A 21750-nucleotide genomic window follows, 5' to 3' on the forward strand; every position below is an offset into this window, starting at 1 on the left:
CATCTTAAATTACCGTCTTTTTTTTTTTTTTTTGATTTGTAGGAGAAATCCAGTTGGATTTACTAACAAGAAGGATTATAAGCAGAACTAGAGCACATGGGCAGGACAAGGCTGCCTTCACCTGTTCGAAGTCTGTGGACGTGCTCTGCTTTACCAGTCATGAGCTGTGTTATCCAAATTCGTCTTCTGTGACATTGTGGTTTATCCTTACTTCTCTTTTTGCTACTTTCAAACCCCCAAAATTGTTCAGCTGCTAAAAAAGTTCCAAAACAAGCAAATGTGTTCCTGGAATCCTACCCTTAACATTGCTGGAGAGCATATTCTAAGGCTTCTTCTCCAGCCAAAATAATAAAAGAGCTTTTAAGTGGCTGAAATTCTTGGTTGATTGCACATGCATGCCAATGTCAGACAACTATAAATAGAGAGATTTGGAAGAAAAATAGAGAGAGTCTTTATAAGTCCGAGGAAATAAAATGGAATGTTTTGAAGGCCACCAGAAAATGGAACATGCATTTATAAAATTAAGATTTGTCTCCCTTCAGTCCAAAATCCCCTAGGAGGGAAGAAAGGACTGTCTTTTCTTTATTAATATGTACTTATTATTCTCGATCCTGTAATTAAGACTTCTTCTTTGTATTGTCCTTTTGAGTTTAGATACCTGCTGAATCTTTTGATATTTTTCTCCTATCCCTGCTTTGCTTCCCCAGAATACTAAAAAAATCCTTCAAAGGATAAAATTATGCCCATGGTTACTGGTATAAATGAAGTCAGTGGGGAATTGCATGGGTGTTACCTAGGGCAGACGTTGTCCCAAAATAAACTGGGTCACTTGTTACAGCCATTCAGAGCGACGTGAGAATTCATTTCTCTAGAAAGTCTTACCCCCTTAGGCAGGTTAACATACTCACCAGCTCCCACAGCTGTGTTAATACGTATTTTTAATGACATTGTTACTTAATTTTGAACAGCGACTTACATTTGTATATTAACCTGCCCATCTTGTATTAACCTATCTAAATTGAATTCCAATTAATTCTTACAAATTAGTTCACTTTATTTTGAACCAATTACTGAACTGCTGTTCAAGAGAATTTACCAATTGCTTTGGTTTCGTAACTGTGCTGTAGACAGCAAATTAGTTAGTGATAGAGAAAGCCAACATTTGCTTAATAGGCTTTAAATGCAATTCTTCCAAATCTGGACCCCACTCTGAAGTGAGAGATGTTGAAATGTCAGTGATGGCTGCAAGGTTACAAGTCCGTTTGGAGGAAGAATCAATAATATAGTTAATGTCTCTGAATTCTCAGTTCTCTCTAAACTGCACTGGGTTCCAACTGGCTGGAGGCTATATCCTGGCTTTAAGGATTCAGTACATAACACTGGGAAACCAGAAAGTCATATTTTTATAATATGTTTAGTGATGATTTTATTACATAGTGTTTTCTGAACTAAAACCTTCAGGCAACAAACAAAATAAGACTTACAGGGACCAAAACCAGCACGGTTCTATTTTTTAAATTTTACTTCAAGCTCAGCTTTTAGTATTTCCCCAAAATGGTTTTAAAGTAATCTAAGGGTGGGACTCTGTTAAATGACTTTGAATTAATTCTAAGTTAAAAAAAAAAGTATGTGATGGTAGAAATTAAAAGAAAGATATTAACTATAACTCTAGGAAATGATTAAAAAGACTTTACATAAAAATGTAGTATTTCCTTCAGTAGTTTAGATCTTGTTTTGGTATAAAAAATATAAATATATGTTCATGGAAAATGCAAATAAGAAATATCTCCGAAGTAATATCTTAAAGAAAAACTCTGTTCTTATTTTGTGTAAAATCATATTCTGGAGGATTCTAATTTGCCCTCAGAAGTAAAAGTATATTTACTGCATCTAGCATCTTTTAGGAAAAAAATTAGGGAATTTTTTCTTTAAAAAAATTTTAAAGCAGCAACAGCAGACGATCTCACATCCTAATTTTTGTCAATGAAATTAACTCCTTCTGTTGTGACATGAACAGTATGTCTCAGAAACAGGAAAGCTTCAGATCTTAGGTGGCCAGAACAAGGGAAAGCAATGCAAAGCTTGAATACTCCTTCCATGTTCTTTTTCTTTTTGAAAGACATGAAATAACCTATTTTCTCCTGAGATAGAGGAATATAAATGGACAAAAGTGTCTTCTCTGAGAGGCATCCCACGAGTCACTATGAAATGACTGAACAAGAAAGAAAAGCCATCCATCAGGGCATATAGATGAAGGTGCGGAATACGAGTTGCAGAAATGAACGACCGGTGTGGGCTGGGTGTGCACGGTGTGGGGTCACATCCACAAGAGGACAGTGGACGCAGTTTCACTCAGCATCATGTCTAGACCTCCCTCTCCCCTGCCCTGTCTTTTGTAGACTATTCTAAGCAGAGAAAAATTGCCGTTTATTTTCCTGGGTGATCTGGAGGTTTTCCTGGCTCTGAAGGAGGGAAGTGGAGGGTTAGCTAAATTGCGGGCTGTTCTTCCACAAATGCTACTGTGTAGTAGATTTGCCAGGTTTTCCTGTTACTTCAGAGACAGAGATTCAACTGCTTCATGGTTACTTGGCTGGACAAAACTTTCTGAGGAATTTTGAGAAATGTGTTTGATGATTTAATCAAGGCAGGAACTGTACACTGTATATATTACCTGGTACATGAAAGCACTTAAATAAAATGTCAAACCAATGGTCAGTGAAGTTGGGGGGAGGAGGGTGAGAGGGTGAGGAACACATAGAATGTTCCCTCCCAGCCCAGGGCCTCCTCCCAGGGGAGATTCTAGGTATTAAGAACTGACTCTTCCAATGGCAAATGCAGAGTCTTGTGTTAGACAAAAATAATTATACAGGTGTGTTCTTCTAAGTATGAATTTAATCAAAATAAATTGCCAAATCTGTCAAATAATCCACTGAAGGGTTTAATGTATTCTTTCCATGAATCCCTCACAAAAATAGCTGTCTTCTGTTATCAGCTGACAGCATTGATTAAAGGCATTTTTATTATAAAAAGTATTTCTTATTCTTTCCCATAATTGATAGCATCTAAAATTAAACATGTAATAATGTAAAAGAGAGACAACCACCTTAAATCCCCCACAGACAAAATTTTGTTATGACAAATTATACTTTGTTTAATCAAAGCAGCTCCATCCACCTTTCCTCCAACATCATGCTGGAAGTGTGAAGCTCACCATCAGACAGGAGCGACCCCATTACTCTACTTTCCCACCTGCAATGATTTACTAACAGTCAGTCTGGTTTGCAATAAAAGACCTCTGAATAACTTGAGACACCCAGATCTTCAGATGTCATCAAATTTCAAAACCAATAAATAAAAGTATTTCATTGGTTTTGAGAGGTCAGATGAGAGAATAGAAATGAAATGCAGAGTACATACATATTCCAAGTGAACGTGGACTTAGCTTCCCAACAAGGCCTGGGGAAAAATAGGTAAACTGAAAAAACCTGTAAGATTAGTGTTATCTAGCTTGAAGGTTGTCACCAAGGTTATTTATATTAGAAAGTCAGTTGCTATATTACACTTAGGAAATACTATCTTGCTGATGCTAAAACATTTCTTGGAATCTAGTTAGGAGAGGATGAATTTCAAGATTTACAACTCTGAAGCAATCCTACAACACTCTAGGAACCCAAACTCCAACAACAGTGTTGGCTCAGGCAGAACGTGGTGGCTGGCACACAGTTAGAGCTTAATGACTGTTTAGTTGTTAAACGCACGGATGAATAGATAATTGGATAAAGAAATGACAAAATATCATGACAAACTTATCAGGAGAGTTTTAAAAATTAAAAGAGAAAAAGAGAACGAGTACAATCTGTATTAAAAAAACTTACTTATTCCATGCTTGTCTAAGGTTTTTAGAGCTGTACAGGGTAAAGCGTTCTGAAATAAAAAAGAAAAATGATAAACAATCTTTGTTTCAAGTGTCTATTTTGCAAGCATGTTAAAAAAACTTCTAAAAAGTTCGTGTTTGATTTAGCCATAGTTATGCTAGACATAGTAGGTCTCTACCTTTAGATTGCACTTACAGAGTAAAACAGGATGATCTTAACATTTTATTTTCATTTTAAACAATGAAGCATTGTTTTTTTGTCTAGAGTGATTTGTTTCATAATCTGTTTTCCTAGTTAATTATTTCTTAGAATAATTACGTTTTAATTGGATTGAAAAAAGAAATGCAAATTCCTAATCTCCAAACTGTAGGCAGACTTAGAGAAGATGCAAGGGCCCAGTGAGACCTGCTGCCTTCTCTAGGAAGACACCTCTGACCCAACACACAATGCCAGTGCTCCTTCCTTACACTCCAGGGTATTCACACACACTCAAAGCCAAACCACCAACACCCCGTAATGTATATTTACATTTATCATTGAACAATCTTTATTATACTTAAAAAGGTAAAACACAACATTTGTTTTGCCAAGTTAAACAATAAAGTGGCACAGAATATGCTTAATAATCTTTTCTCCTGCTCTCCATTTTTCACTCCTGATGATACAGCAATTGTCAATGGCTTGGTATGTCTCTCCCCACGTATTTTTTCATGTTTATAAATACAAACCCCTCCATTTTAAAAAATATATACACTATTTAAATTTTTTAATGGATTGTGCAATAAACTTTCTCTTAAAATTTTAAGCATTTAATAATATATAGCAAATAGTCCTTAAAATAAAAAATAACAGTTGTTTTAAACCTGTGTAATATTCCATAGGATAGAAGTACATAAATTACTTGACCATTCTCCTACTGATAAAAATTTAGATAGTTTCCAATCTCTTTTTTTCTTAAAAACAATGCTTCAATAAATAACCCCTATTAATCATTTCATGATGTATGAAGTCAAACCATGCTGTACCCCTTAATCAGTGCTGCATGTCAGTTATATCTCAATAGAAGTGAAAGATAAACAAACAAACAAATAAATAATCCTTGCACATCTATCTCTATATACTGTTGCTTTCCTTTCTTTTAAATAGATTCCTCAACATAGAACTGCTTGGCAAATGATACGCACATAGATGCTGACAGATTACTTTTAATTTACCCACCAGCAATTAAAAAGAATATTGTCTCTTTTATATTATGCATCCCTGGGATGCAAAGATGGTTCAACATATGCAATCTGTAAGTGTGATACATCATAGTAACAGAATGAAAGATAAAAATCACACGATCATCTCAACAGATGCAGAAAATGCATTTGACAAAATTCAATAGCCATTTATGATATAAACTCTCAATAAACTGGGTACAGATGAAACATACTTCAACACAATGAAGTCCGTACATGACAAGCCCACAGTTAACATTGTACTCAGCGGTAAAAAGTAGAAAGCTTTTCCTTTAAGATGAGGAACAAGACAAGGTGCCCACTCTCACTATTCCTATTCAGCAGAGTACTGGAAGTCCTAGTCAGAGCAATCAAGCAAAAAAAAAAAAAGGGGGGGGGGAGGGCGGCATCTGAATTGGAATGAAGACGTAAAATTGTTGCTGTCTGCAGATGACACGATTTTATACACAGAAAAATAAAGACTCCACCAAAAAACTGTTATAACTAATAGACAAATTTAGTGAAACTGCAGGACACAAATTCGAAATACAAAAATCAGTTGCATTTCTATATACTAACAATGACTTATTTGAAAAAGAGATAAAGAAAGTAATCTCATTTACAATAGCGTCAAAGAAATAAAATACCTAGTCATAAATTTAAGCAAGTAGGTAAAAGATCTGTACACTGAAAACTGTAAGACGTTGATGAACGAAACTGAAGATGACAAAAATAAATGGAAAGATATTCCATGCTCATGATTGGAAGAATTAATATATTGGTAAACGTTTCATACTACTCAAAGTCATCTATAGATTTAATGCAACTCCTATCAGGATTCCAATGGCATTTTTTAAAAAACAAAAATAGAAAACAGCAATCATAAGATTCCCATGGAACCACAAAAGATCCTGAGTAGCCAAGATAATACTGAGAAAGAAAAACAAAGTTGGAGGTATTATCCTTTCTTTGTACATAACGATATGGTGTCTCATTTTGACAAGATCTGTGTACATCCTCCAGTAAAATGAAATGGTTTCTTTTTCATACTGATCTCGTCTCTTTTAAACAATTTAATACTTAATAGGCTATTATGCTTAATGTTGGGTGGCGTCTTTTGTTAGTTGTTTTCTGCTTTTAATTACAGACTTTTAAAGAAGAAAATCAAAATGATTTATATTGTTTTTGTTCTGGTATGTTTCACATATAAGAATATCACTAGAAAAAAAGAACAAAAAGAAATTTAAGAACACACTTTGGACTCCTATCTCTAAACACGGAGTTTATTCAAAAGAAATGACTTGAAATACCATGCAGTGATTCATTTATTCAACTATTATTTACTGAGCAACTACTGGGTGCTGGGTACACTTCTTGGGACTGAAGATACAGGTGGGAACCAAGAAGAAGACCTTCCTGCAGGGAACTCACATCTTAGGAGGGGGAGTGCAATGTTGGAGTGAGCCTGGAGGACCGGGTGGCTGGAGCCAACAGACAGCCCAGGAGAAATGGGCAGAAGACTGGCTCACACAGACTTTGTGGCCTTTACGACATGATTTAGATTTTTTTCTTAAGGGATCACTCTAAGTTCTGTTTGGAGAATACACTACTGGAGGCAAGGATGGAAGCAGGGAAACCAATGAAAGATTATTACAACAGTCCAGGAGAGAGAGAATACGACTTGGGCTATGGCAACAGAGTGAATGCAGTGAGAGCGAACAGTCGGAAATATTTTCAGGTAGAGCAAGTAAGATTTGTTGAAGAATTGCACTGGGTTTTGACAGAAAAACAAGGAGTTAGGATGACTAACTGAGCAACTACTGATCTTCAATTCCCAAGTTTCAAAGATTTGGAATTTCATATTCAATTCAAATATCACCCTGAGACTGCATTAATCTTTTCATGATGATTCAAAAAGTCTTTAAAATTCTCATGGGGTTTCAGAGTCATCATTCAGGCAGGAGTAACTGTCAAAATACTTAATACTCTACAAGGCGTGGGTGCTGACCAATCACAGAAACCAGCCATTTTGCTTCTGTGGTGGGCATCAGCGGAACAGCTGCCCTGATTACTAATATAGATTGTTCTAAAGCTATAGGCAAAAGTGCTCACCAACAATTATGTATTTATCTGTTTCAAAAGAATGTCTACTGTCTGAGTTTATCCTCTACTGGACTGCATTAAATAAGATGCAACATATTTCATCTAGTTGATGTAGAGCATATTCTAGGTTTGAAAAAAAGAGAGGAGAAATGGGAAGAATAGTTCTTTTCACAGAGGTTTAAAAAACTATTATTATCTAAGTCTGGTATTTAAAAAGCAAGATATATTTTTAAATTAATTACATCAAGTGTCCTTGTAAAACAAATTTGATCGCTTTAATTCTGTACTCCCCACAAAGCAATTTTAATAATTTGCTATGATTTCAGGAGGAACAAGAATTCCATTACAGATAAAATTAATATGATCTCGCATTTACAAGTAAATTATTATTCTTACCAATTAATGACTGCACATAAATATGAGTTCTAAGAATTGCCTCTATTTAGAGCTTGACAGGATATGCTAATAGAAAATTTTTTTTCAGAAATAAGTATGTCAGTTTTAGCTGTGCATAAGAGAGCCAAAATTGATAGTGAAACACGTCACATAAAAGTAGACAAAATAAGGAAGAATGAAGTCTTACATCCACCTTTTAACTCCACTCACATAAAGTCTTAATTTTTCTAGCAGATGTCACCCGGGCACCTGCCTGTATACCAGCCACTACACCGGGCAATGGGCATATAGAAATAAGTAAGTCCTGGTTACAGTTGAGTGGCACAGAAATGTAAACACAGAATTACAAACACAGGGGGGGACGTGCTACAATGTGGCTATCGACGCAGTCTCCTGGGAGCCCAGAGGCAGAGCCACTAACTGCATCTGTTTCTCTTCCAAAGGAAGACAGGGTAAACTCAAATATCTGAAGCTAGCTCCTGGAACACGCAGGATCTGATCTCTTGCATCTGACATCTTTCAGATCTAACTGTCAAAGTACACAATTTCAAATGGAGCCACTTCTAACATTTCCTCCAATGAGCCTGTGTCATATTTATAATTAGATTTTTTAAAATTCTGTTTTAAAAATGGTTTCCATCATGAGTAAAAGTAACATCCCATTAGAATGAAAGCAACCTAATTAGCTGTGTAAGCTCTGAAAACAAAAAGGTGCTTAAATTAGTGCCCCCAAACAGTAACAGGTGTATTTAATAAAATAGATACTCAATTGCCTATGAATAATTTTCAGAGATTATTTGAATATTTGCAAAGGAGTGTTTTATACTGTTCTCCTTCTGTTAGGTTTATTCTGTCACTACTTTAATGTCAGCTTTTTCTTTCCAATTATGTGTAAGCTAGAAGTTTAGAATGCCGTGATATAAAGCATTGGCTAACTCGCAGCATAACTGAGAAGTGCAATTAATTTAAACCTGCAGGCTGGTTTTCACCTTCTCCTCTTATTGCAGGGACACTGCAGAGGAGGTGGCACCAGGCGGGTGGCCAGTGGGGAGAGCTGGTAGAGAAGAAATCACTTGCTCTGTCACACGGTGGGGGTGGGGGTGGGGGTAGAAGGTTGGAAAGGTTTTCCCTCAAACTGCCATGTGTATGCACTGCAATTCATTGGAATTCCACAGGAAAATGACTGGAGAACCATGCTGCATATTCTAAAGTTTCCCAGCTTAAAAGAGCTAAACCTGAAAAGGCTTGAGGCAGCGTGAAAGCAGATAAAACCTAAACTGGGATTTACTCATTTGCTTATAGGTACAGACTGTATACTCCAGGAGAGTAATTTTAATTTTTATTCTCCTTTATCCTCTTCTTGACAATGCTTTTTAGATCTTATATGATATTACTGAGTTTTTAACTTCAATAGCACAAAAACATGTGAGTAAATCGTCAAATCAACCAACCAATTAAAAACCCCAAATATGTTCAAGGGACTTGAAAGGCTAAGCCAGGATTTGCAAGAACATGTTTCTTTTCCTTTTTTTTTTTTTCTGTGGGGGTGGAAAGGAGAGACAAGATCATTAAAAATCTCAAACTTTAGTACATCGATTTTTAAATAATATTGTGGAATAACTATTTGTAAATCAATACATAAATGAGTATGTCCAAAATGCCACAGGAAATGTTAGATATACTTTATAATTAACATCTCTAAACCATATATTCAACTACTCACAATTTTAATTCTTTAGGATTATTTTGCATTTAACAAATGCATTTACTCTTTCCTCCTGCGCGTGTAAGAAAGTAGTAACCATTCAAGCCAAGAGCCGTGGCCGTGCTGTCGTCTGGCAGAGGCACTGGGCCCGAAGGCTTTCTCGGGATTGCTTCAACGGAGCAAAAAGGGTCCAGTCCTTTTTGTTCATGAGGATGAACAATAAACACAGTCATGAATCACTCTGGTGATGCTTCAAACAATCACTTTAATTACTTGTTTAAGTAACAGATAATAGCCTTGAATCCTTTAGGTTAGAAGACATGAGTATTCATTCTCTCACACATCCTACAAATATTCCTTCTGGGCCTACTGTTTGCCAGGCAGTGTGGACACAGCAGCACACAAAACACAAGGCCATCCGCAGCCGACAATAAGCCATGGGACCCAACACTAAGGGGCCACCAATGGAAGAAAATGATATTTACAAGTATTCACAAGAATTTTTATGCAAACCTGACTTTCTTATGGTTATTAGGAAAACCAAGCCAGCACTGAACATTTCAGTTGATATTCTCACCAAGATGTAGAAAAGCTGGATTTAAACCACCTAGAGTCCTAAGATCAGAAGTAAAGCAGAATTCATGCAGAGTAAATGAGAGTTTATCCCAAATAGGGCTAGACTTGTTCCAAAATATGCGGATTTTAGATATCTCAACACCAAAAAAGCATAGTGATCCTAATAGGCATTTTAGAAATAATATGTATGTCTGCACAACCGCAATTCACAGCTTTAAAACACTTGCTGGTCCCCAAATATACAGTGGCTGTGATCTGACACAACTCCAGCGTTACCGGCGAGAGGCTCCGTTGTGACATATTAATACTACCAGAATTGCACTGCCCTGTAGCTGTCACCCAGAGGGGCTTCCTTAAAATGCCAAGTAGCCATCTTCAATCCTGAAAACAGGAGACTGCAGCATCCTGACCTGCCCTGGCTGCAGCAAATCATCTTTTACGGACCAAGGGTATGTGTTTTAAAATGAGCAATCTCTGAGTAACTTGTAGAAATAAACATCTACTATATTCATTCAACGTTCTTACTTCCTAAGGCATCTGGTTTTTGTAACAGATGTACAAATGCGGGTTTGTAAGTGCATATTCCCAGATGAGGTCTTCAAACGAACCACACCTAGATTCTTAAACTAAAAGTCATAGAACACTTCTCTTTCCACAGACATTTTTCTTTAAGGAAGTAAAGTTTAATCAGTTAGGCATTTCTTACAGTCTAAAGTGTACTATTCACAAATGAGAATGAACCTTTACAGCTCCCAGAAAAGAAAGGAGAAGAAAGATTTTGAGTTTCACTCTCCATGCATCCCCACGCAGCCCTCCATCCAAACTTTCAAAGGGAGAAAGAGATCAGGAAGAGAGCACTCAGCACCTCCTGGGGGAAGCATAAGCAATCAGGCAGTCTAACCACTTCATCCTACAAATGAGTACACTGAGGTTACAAAGGTTGAGTTGCCTGAGCCCATGATCAGGCTAGTGGCAAAGGCTGAACTAGGATTCTGCACCCAGGCTACCATTTGTTACTAAAGAGCTGGGTTACCCAAGCCTCCTATTTGATATTTAACAAACACTTCCTGCGTCCTATGTGGTTTGCAATTATGAACTCACTTTAGTCCTTCTAACTATACTATGGGGAAGGGGATATCGTTATCTCTGTTTTACACAGAGAAACTGAGACGCTGGAGACCTTGCCCATGTTACACAGCCCGTAAGTGGCAGAGCTGGGATTTGAACCCAGACAGTCTGGATGTGGAGTCCATGCTCTTAGTCACTGTACCATGACATCTTTCTGTCTCTCCACTGGAAGAGACTTGAAGTTTGACCCCCAACAATGCACAAAGCCAGCAGCAGCACAAGAAGATCAAAGCTCCTTTAACCAGCAACAACAACAATAAAAAACAAGAAACAAACAAACAAACAAAAAACATGCACACTTCCAGCCATAGGACCTCCTGGAAAAGGCAACCCTATGGAGCCAGTGAAAAGATCAGTGGTTGCCAGGAGTTAGGAGAAAGAAAGGGATGAATGGGCACAGCACAGAGGATTTTTTCAGGGATGTGAAATCACTCTGCCTGGTACTATAAGGTGCATACATGTCATTATACATTTGTCCAAACCCACAGAACATACAGAACCAAAAGCAAACCCTCATGTATAATGATGTGTCAATGTAGGTTTGCAGAGTTTAACAAATGCATCACCCTAAGGGGGGATGTTGATCCTGGGGGAGGCTGTGCATGTGTAGGGCAGGGGCATATGGAAAATCTCTGTACCTCCTGCTCAGTTTTGCTGTGAATCGAAAAATGCTCTAAAAAAATAGTCTATTAAAAACAACCAGAACAACATAAACAATACTCCTCCCACTCCCGACTCCTCTCCACCTGCCTTGGGTGCCTTGCCCTTGTAAGTCTAGGAGAACAAATCTGCCTTGTGTTCACAGGAAATGCCAGACTGATGCTTCCAAGCTCCTGTGACCCTGGACTTACTGCTTTAAAAAAAAAATCTTCGGTGCCTCAGTTTCCCTCACAGACAGGAGTAACAGCAGTGCTTACTTCATGGTTTACCATGAATGTTCAATAAGAAGATGCATCTCAAGAGCTGATAAAAGTGTCTAATGCATAATAAACTTCTGACACCTACCAGCTATTACTACTACTACCGCCACGACTACTACTACTAACGGGCTTTAAAAACTGGCCATCCTGCACAGCTGTGTTACACACACACGGCAGACGTGGCATCCTGGAAGCAGTATTATTCCAGGGAGGCAGGATACTTAAGCTCTCCTAAACTACCCTCTTGTGGCAACAGTTACAGAAATGAATAAAAATCATAGACATGTCAATACTGTTCTAACTCCTTACATGTAATTCTGTGATTTTAATGCACAAGTGGAGAGCAGGAACTGGCATTCAATTGTCCTTTTTCACAGTCAAGAGATTATGAGTTAGGTGTACAAAGCTGGCTCTCGAGGCAAAGCGTATACACACTTACATCCTTTCTTAATATCCTCCCCTGCAAACATGCCTGTCTGTTAGTTATCAAAGCACTCTATCAAGGACGGTGTAAGTGAAGGAAATTTCATCAGATCTTAAAACCGAGCTAACTGTCAGTAGTTTGTTTTATCATGGGTTACTTGAATATTTGGGGGTTACAATATTACTCATATCTTAAATAAAAGAAACCAAGATTTTCCCTTTCACCTCTGTATTAGCAAAAGAGCTACCCTTCCATAGTCCTGTATGTGTCTTGCAGGAGCCCTATGATAATGGCCTAAACAGGTTTTTAAAAATCAACATCATTTTAAACAAATCAATGCACTGGATTCACTTACTTTAGCCAGGAGTAGCTGACAAACTTAGAAGTCATAAGACCTAACACGGGAGATTGGATTATTATTTGGTAAGTATTTTCTCGCTCTACTTCTAAACTTCCGGAGTGAGGTCTTCTCTACTGCACTGATATTTTGTGTGAACAATGGGATGTTGGTGGTATTGGCACAAGCAGAGGCTGGAAATTATTTTCTATATAAATTTCATTACTTTCAATTGCAACCTTTTTTTCTCCTTGAACTATACAGCGCCTTCCTTTTTTAAACTCCTAAATAGTAATTTGTCATTAAATAGCTGTTGAAGTCCCTTTTGCTGGAAGCATTTAAGAGATGGATAGAAGTATGACACATGGCCTCCACATGTTATTTCGGGGCCAAACTATTTCATACAAAATGATGTTTGTGGTTCTATGTATTTTACTAAATACAAAGGCGAGATCTCTATTTTCCTATTATTATCTGGATGGACTAATTGTCAGTAAGTTGTTCATTAGAAGAAGCTCAATGAGAAATCGCGATGCAGATGCAGTAGAATGATTTTCCACGATGCAAAACAGAGAACTGAACTGAAAGCCAGGGAGACCTGGGATTTACTTCCATCTCTGACACTGACTTTGAGGAAGTCCTGCAGCGTCTCTGACCTCAGGTTGCTAGCCTTACAATGGAGAGAGCAGGACTAGATACCCTGGGACTTCTTCCAGCCCTAACGTTCAATTTGCTTAAATAATTATGACACAGTTAAAACACCACTCCCACTCCAAGCTCAAGCAGCCCTGGGGTTTTCCTTGACAGCAGAAAATTCCTAAATCTTCTCAGAATTCTTAGTCCTTACTCTGATTCTACCAATTTGGAGAACCTCAAATGTCTTCCTAGGTTCTGTCCTGATCTGGGGTTACCACAATTCTACAAAGCCCAAACAACCCCTCCAACACATACGCAAGATGTGTTTTTTAAAAAGTATTAATGCTAAGTCCATCTTATAACACAGAATTTCAAGCATCACTTCACCAGAGGTGCAGGAGCCACGTGAGAAAGTACCCGTGGGCAAGGCAGGCAGGGACGCATGACCTGGGGACTCATGCGGGGAAGCCTCTTTCTATCCTGGACGGAAACGGAGGCAGAGGGCAATATGCAAAAGCACCCCGGCAATGAGCAACTATGAAACAGGTGCAAGGGAAGATCTCGTTATTTTGCAGCTGACTCTTTGTTAGAGAATGGGGTTTGGTCTGATGAATCTCATCGAAGGTGACAGGATTACTGAAGTGCTAAGTAAGGATACCTTGCTGTGACCTCTCCCCTCCGAGGCTGGCCCACAGCAAGCATCCTGAGGATGGTGATGAAAGGAGACACTCTGAGAGGTGGGGAGAGAGGGGGGAGAAGGACAAGAGGGACAGGAGGGGAGGGGGACGGGGACAGGGAGAGACCTGTACTTTTGAGAGCATAAACCAGAGGGTGACGGAAAAGAAATGAGAAGGCAGTCGAATTCAAAGAAGAAACAGACCCACTTTCCACTTCTTTTGAGAGAAATTTAAATAGAAGTAAATGATGGAAAAGCAGCAGCTCCCAACGTTAGGCTCCTTCTTATATGTAATACACACACGTGTGTGTGTGCACGTGCACACGTGTCTTACATGGATTTATTTATTTCATGCAGCTGCGGCCCATCCCAGCTGCCTGGCTGCTATGGGGATAGTGGAGGTTAAGGAATTTTGGATTGGCATAAATGTAAGGGCAGAAGAGGACACACACAGGTTAAACACTGTATACCCCCATCTGTTATATGATTGTCCTTTTAATATCTTAACAATTGCTCTTAAACTGTTCCTCCAGTTTTGCTTTACTTTCCAAGGGATGATAACATGTTAAGTTCTGAGCTAAAACAAAGAAGCTGAGAAGGTAAGACCAGCCTGTTCACCTCTCCCCTAGACTCCTGTCATGGTCCAACTGGTCTCCCTGCTTCTGCCCCAGGCCTCCATCTTATCAAAATGTAACCCAGAGCAGGCGCCGCCCTGTGCAAAACCTTCTTCCAGCATTTTCTATCTCGTTCAGAGAAAGGGGTGAAGGACTCCTCGTAGCCCCTCAAAGCTCCTCATGACTGGACCTAGTGCTCTTACCTCTGACCTCACTTTCTACCCTCCCCGCCTCTTTCCCACGTCAGGGCCTTTGTATTTGCTGTTCTCTCTGGAAAGTTCTCCCCTTTCCTGGTTCTCTCTCCCTCACGTCTTTTAGTCAATTGTTGTCTTTTCAATGAGGACTTCCTTGGTTACATTTACAATTTAAAATTGTAAATCACCCTCTTCCCCAGCACTTTCTCAACCCATTTCTCCCTCTATTTTCCTCCATTATACTCCCCATCACCTAACATACATTACGTTTTATTCATTATGTGTCTCTCCGACCTACCAGGATCTTGTGTGTTCTGTTCACTGCAATATCCCCACACTCTAGCCATATAAATGGTGCTTAATACACATTGATGCATTAACAAATAAATTTAAGTTATTCTGTAGTAATGAACTATAAAAATAAATTAATTTTTAAAGACCTGCTAGGTAATTAGATTAAAATATGCTACAACCAAAAGACTCAGCCTTTCAGCTTTATTCCTGATCCAGATCAGGGCCATAAAATAATCCATTTGAAAACACAAATTGGCTTTCCCTACAAGTGTACATATATATGAATTTGTACATATATTTATAACAGTAACTGATCTTTTTCAAAAATATGACTGCACTGTTGTAAACCACTATGGATTTTTCTCTCTTGAGCTAAAAATTTTCCAGTTAAGCAAGTCTAGTAAGATATAAGAGTGAGGATTATTTTCAAAATTGCTTAAAAAAACGAAAAATAGAGTTACCATATGAACCAGCATTCCCACTCCTGGGCGTATATCCAAAGGAAACTCTAATTTGAAAAGATACATGCGCCCCAATGTTCATAGCAGCACTACTTACAATAGCCAAGACATGGAAGCAATATAATGTCCATCGATAGATGGATGGGTAAAGAAGATGCGGCATATATACACAATGGAATACCACTCAGCCATAAAAAGAATGAAACAATGCCATTTGCAGCAACATGGATGGACCTAGAGATTATTATACTAAAAAAAATGACAAATGAACTTATTTACAAACCAGAAATAGACTCACAGACATAGAAAACAAACCTAAGGTTACCAAAAGGGAAAGGTGGTGGGGGGTAGGTGAATTAGGAGTTTGGGATTTGCAGATACTAACTACTATATATGAAATAGATAAACAACAAGGTCCTAGTGTATAGCACAGGGAACTATATTCATCAGTTTGTAATAGCCTATAATGAAAAAGAATATATATGTATATAACTGAATCACTATGCTGTACACCAGAAACTAACACAACATTGTAAATCAACTATATTTCAATTTAAAAAATAGAATCATTTTTCAAATTCCAGAGAAGCAAAAAATTTTTATAGAAAAATGGGATACTTTCTCTAATAAAGAACCTCTAGAAATTAATAGGAAAATGACAAATGACACATAATTACAAACTGGGCAAAAGATACTAGCTATTCACAGAAAAGGAAAAGCAAGTGATCCTGAAACATATGAAAAGATGCTCAACCTCATCATAAAAAAGGCACTTACAAATTAAAATCATATTGAGATTTTCTGTTACCTACCAGGCAAAATCTAAAAGTCTGGCTGAACCCTGTAGACAGGACAGGAAGTGCTCTCATATACTGCTGGTAACAGAGCCAACTGGTGCAACCCCTTTGGACAACAAATCTGACAGAAGTGCTCAAAATTGTAATTGTATACAGTTGACCCTCGAACAACACAGGAATTAGGGGTGCCAACCCTTACAGCTGAAAATCCATCTGTAATTTACAGTGTGTCCTTGGTATCTGTGGGTCGGCATCCATCCGCATTCAGGTAAGAGTGATGTAGTGCTGCAGTGTGCGTTAATGCAAAAAACCCATGCAGAATGGACCCATGCAGTTGAAACCTGTGCTGTTCAAGGGTCAACTGTATAGTTTTCAATTCTTCAACCCTACTTCAGGTAATTTATCCTTCAGCCATGTGCATATTTATGTGTTAATGGGAAGGTTGTAATATTTATAATAGCAAAGCACTGGAAACAACCCAAAGGTCCATAAGTAGGGATAGGTTAAATCCATACAATGTAAAACAATGTGGCTGTAGGGAAGAGGGGAGCTACACCTGCCTCCTCCATGCAGTGACATGAGAGGACTTACAGGATGCAATAGTGAGAAAGGCAAGAACCAAGTTGTGTTTAATATGGGTAATATGGAAATATATATTCATAATTTCTTATATTCCTCACATAAAGGAAAGAAACATAAGAGAAACTAATAAAATGTGGGCCCGTGGTTCTGGGGAAGTGGGCAGGTGGCAGACAGGGGTGGGGACACTTTGCACTGTGCTCCTATTTTATAGTTAGATACTTTGAATTGCTTAAATTTATTATCTGTTCAAAAATTAGGCAAAGAATGTCCCGATCTAGCAGTTGCATTCCTTGGTGTTTATCCAAAGGAGTTGAAAACTTATGTCCACACAAAACCCACAAAGAATCAATTCCTAAGTACCCAAACTTGAAATAATCAAAATGCCCTTCAGTAGGTAAATGGACACATAAACAGTGTTACATCCAGACAATGGAGTATCATTCAGAGCTACAAAGAAATGAACTATCAAGCCATGAAAAGACATGGAGGAACCTTAAATGCATATTACTAAGTATAAGAAGTCAATCTGAAGGGGCAACATCCTGTGTGATTCCAATTATATGACATTATGGAAAAGCAAAACTATGGAGGCAGTAAGTAAATTAGTGGTTGCCAGGGGTTAGGGGAGAGGGAGGGATAAACTGGAGGAGCACAGAGGATTTTTAGGGCAGTGAAGCGACTCTGTACGATCCCACAGTGGTGGATACATGTCTTTATACACTTGTCCAGACCCATAGAACGTACAACACCAAGAATGAATCCTAACGTAAACTATGGACTTTGGGTGACAATGATGTTTCAATGTAGGCTCATCAACTGGAACAAATGTGCCACTCGGGTGGGGAATGCTGATAATGGGGCAGGCTGCACGAGAATCTCTGCACCTTCTGCTCAGTTTTGCTATGAACCTGAGACTGCTCTAAAAAAGTAAAGTCTACTAGACAAAACTAAACAAAGTATGTCCTAATGGCCCAGACTCTGCTTTCCCTCAGGCTTTCTAAGGCACTCTTTGAGGGTAGAATAAGGAGGTGGAATGCAGGGTGGGGCAGGTGGACCTGAGCACCTAATTTTCACCTCAGGAATGTGTACCTTCGTCCCCAGGACTCTCCTGATGGTCTGATAAATGCTGCATGAAAAGACTCACAGATTTGCTTCCTTTGCCTGTCTTTTATCCTGTCTCTCCTTGACTCCCCCTAAGCCAACTCAGGAAGCATTTATCCCATCTTCTCTTATTCACAAGCCCCACAGGTTGCTGGAAATATCTTTTTTGCTAGTCAGCACCCATGCCTTAAACGCATCTAAACGTTTTATTCTTTCAGATCCTCATTATCTTCCCTGCCCTGCGTGTCTGCAGTGGCACTTGAACATAATATAAATAACTGAAACATATATATCTCCTAATTTATATATGTCTACCAGAAGATTCACATAAATAATGTCTGTTTTAAACATTCAGTATCATTCAGGGCAACAGACATTTACTGAACCAAAATTTGTACTATGCATAGTCCCTAATCTCATGAAATTCCCAATTTGTTGGTTTAATTTTATTACATCACAGTATTTTCCAGAACGCATACACTTAATAAATGCTTTTGTATGTTGTTGATGAAGATAAGTTCTATTCACAACAAAGTAAACCAACCACTCCATGTTTTCTAGTCCAGAAACTTGGCAGGCGAAATGACTATCTGAATTGTTCCTTTCTGCATCTAACTTCATTCATTTAACCTCTTTCCATATCCTCCTCTGCTTTATGTCCCTAGGAATTAAGATTTTGGATACTAACATGGGGAAGCTACCCTTCTTTTAGAGCCCACATTTGGAACATTTATAAACAGCTACGTTCTTACTTAACACTCCATTCGTGTGAGCAGCTAGACGATGCTTCTTGTTTGGTTAAAAAAAAACAAGAAAAAACTCCATTTTAAATTGTTAAGTTTCTATAGTCTTTCAGAACAAGGCAGTTATTTAAAATTTTTAGTAAAGCACAGAGTCCTTGGGGAAGCCAAAGAAGATAAAAGAATTCTCAGCACACTGTACACTTTCAGAAGAAAAATATTAAGAATAAAAATAGTTTCCCAACTCAGTCATTCTTTGGGATGGATAATTTATTCCTGATGGTCCCCCAAAAGACGAGAAGGGAAGAAAAATAATATATTTGGCTCCTGTAACAGTAATTATTCATAGCTCTTTTCCCTCATAAAATAATGAACTATTAGATTTCCCATAAAATCCCTTTCAGCAATTTTATGGTAGGTCTGCATTTTATAATCCATGTTTTGTAACCAAGAAAAGGAAAAAAACCAAAAAACAAAAAGAGGATTATTTTATGATAATTCACTTCACTGATTTTTATTAAATTTCCAATTCTAAACTTTTCATCCCTCTTATAAAAATTTATTAGATAGACCCTATTTGAGATTCTTAGAAGTGTAATTATTAAAACTGAAAGTTTCTTGACTGCCACCTACTGGTAAGAAAACAGTGCCAACTTATTTTAAAAGTTCTGTATTTCCTCTGTTTCCAGTTTAGGGGTTTAAATATTTAACATTTAAAAAAAAAAAGTGGAATGTTGGACATATAGGACATTTTGTATGTTTAAGCTCAAATTAACTGACCATGTATTAGTAGATTTCAAAACAACTGAAATGTGATTTTTCCTTTTTACAATTTAATACTTTTCCTAGAATTATTAGTAGAAGTCACATAGATGGATTATAGTAGCTTGATTTAAAGTTTGTTTTTATAGACATGGGTGCTAGTCTAACTGATGATGAAATGAAAGGTTACCTCAAGGTTAGCCAGTCAAATCAAACAGAGAACATAGGGTGACTGACTCTCACGAGGGATGTCATTCACTGTAGCCTTATAGACAAATAAACTGCGGAAATCAGAGGACAGCTCCAGTAAGAGGTAGATTATACAATGACACGTGTAACCAGAATTTTTCCAGGTAATAAATTAGCTGGAGGGGGAACATTTATATATTCCCCATCCCCCTTGCATATAGAAAGCACTTAGTCATTTGTAATTAGTGAAACATACCTGGCTTAAAATGTGGTAAAGAATGAACTCCAGGCCACGTGTCCTCATTTGGCGTTCCAAGAACCTAGTGGAGAGCAGACTTATTATTTCCAAAGCACTCAAGATCCTCCAGTGTAGAAAACAGTACGTTGCATATGATGAAAACTCTGGGTTTTTTTCCCATTATCATGTGCCAGGGATTTTATTTCAGTAAAAACAAACCCGGCTAAAGAGCCACCCAAGTCGAACGCCTGTGTTTGAACAAATGTAGCTGAATGTGCTGAGGCAAGTTAAATCTGCTGCGTTTTATCAACTCCAGGCTTACTACGTAGGCTCGGGACTCAAAGGATGAGCTGTCACTTTCATGGAACTGAAAAAGTATGTGTCTTTCCCTCATGATTCTTTCATGAGCTTTTGTCCTTCAGTCCAGGATCAACATGTCATCATTTAACAGTTCGAAGAATTCTGTCATTTCTTCCCCCACATCCTCTGTCCGGGAATCACAATGTTTCAAAGAAGCAGGACAGACAGCTGGGACACTCACATTCTCTACTGGCCACACTATTTGTTACAGTTAACACCTTTAGTCACGTGATTTATAGTTTTCTCATCCCCCAACACTGTTCTCCCTACACTCTCATCTTTTCCTATCCACACCTCCAGCTTCTTTCCCCATCCACTTTTCTATCCCCACAATGTCTGATCTAGTCAAAGGAATGAAAGGCAATTCCAGCCCATGTATAACCTTGTACACTCTATTTGAATTTCCAGTTCCACCATCTATTACTATTATACTCAGTGTCTTGATAAATCACCCACAGAGAACAGCAGAGTTCAACGGTTAAGAGTTCAGATCATGCAGACAGACTTTTGGAGTTCAAATCCTTGGTCCCCTACTTACTAGCCATGGGACCTCACAGAGCTTCACTTCCCACTTTGCACACCGGGGATGATGACAGCCCCTGCCTCATCTGTGGCGAGCACACCACCTGGCATTCAAAGCACCCACAGAAAATGGGGTCAGATCAGGGAGATGCTGGCCACATGGGAGAATCTAGCCCATCCACTTTCTCCACAGGGACTCCTTGATCTGGGGAGTCAGTGCCAAATGCTGCAATTTCAACCATGGTGGACAATATGGATAGTCAAACAGGTTACAAAGGGGAAGACATAAAGCCAGAAGCTAGCAACCTTGGAGGAATGGCAGAGATCACAGGAGGAACTGATACCTGTTCCCCTTATCTCTGAGGATTAGTAGGTGCTACCAGGCAATTAGAAGACAGAGCTTCAGCTCTTTACACCTTGTCTTAGGAGCGGGGGCAGGGCCGTGATGTCAAGGCAGGTGCACATACAGTGAGCCCTTCACTCACCGCTTCTGACTCTGGTGAATCAGGGCTCAACAGATGTATTAGGTTCCTCATTGAAACACGGAATCTGGGCTCGGGGGACCAGATAATACAATTCTTTACAACTGCATTGGTTAATCTCGCAAGCATTTAGTAACGCTAACATTAATAGGCAGATCTACACAAACAAGGTCACACAGTTGATGGGCTGGGTGGGAGCAGAATGTGACAGACAAGAGGGCTTGAAGTGCTCTAAGACAGAAGAGGGACCAGGACAAGTGGGACATGAACAATGGTGATAACAGTGTCTCTGCAAAAGGCATGTCCTCCTTTCTCTTCACTAAGTTCAACTGTTAGTTCAAGAGAGGGAGTAACCAGGCCTGCAGGCAGCAGTAGTCCCTCCACTTTGAGCTCCCCCGAATTCTTCATGAAGGACAAA

The 21750-nt window shown here is 38.6% G+C and overlaps 1 protein-coding gene across 13 annotated transcripts in view; it reads right to left on the minus strand.

Annotated features, from left to right (window-relative positions):
- CDK14 (cyclin dependent kinase 14) overlaps positions 1-21750 on the minus strand; it is a 566062-nt gene that overhangs the window by 105676 nt on the left and 438636 nt on the right. For all 13 annotated transcript variants that reach the window (XR_012074504.1, XR_012074505.1, XM_072965036.1 and 10 more), the window contains 2 exons: positions 19987-20050; positions 3876-3924 (listed from right to left, as the gene is read on the minus strand). Coding sequence is in view for 11 of the 13 variants with exons in the window: in XM_072965036.1 (XP_072821137.1) it covers positions 3876-3924; positions 19987-20050 (113 nt within the window). In the remaining 2 variants the exon portion in view is untranslated. The remainder of the gene's footprint in view (positions 1-3875; positions 3925-19986; positions 20051-21750) is intronic.

Source organism: Vicugna pacos, chromosome 7 (assembly GCF_048564905.1).
Source record: "Vicugna pacos chromosome 7, VicPac4, whole genome shotgun sequence".
NCBI classification, from domain to species: domain Eukaryota; kingdom Metazoa; phylum Chordata; class Mammalia; order Artiodactyla; family Camelidae; genus Vicugna; species Vicugna pacos.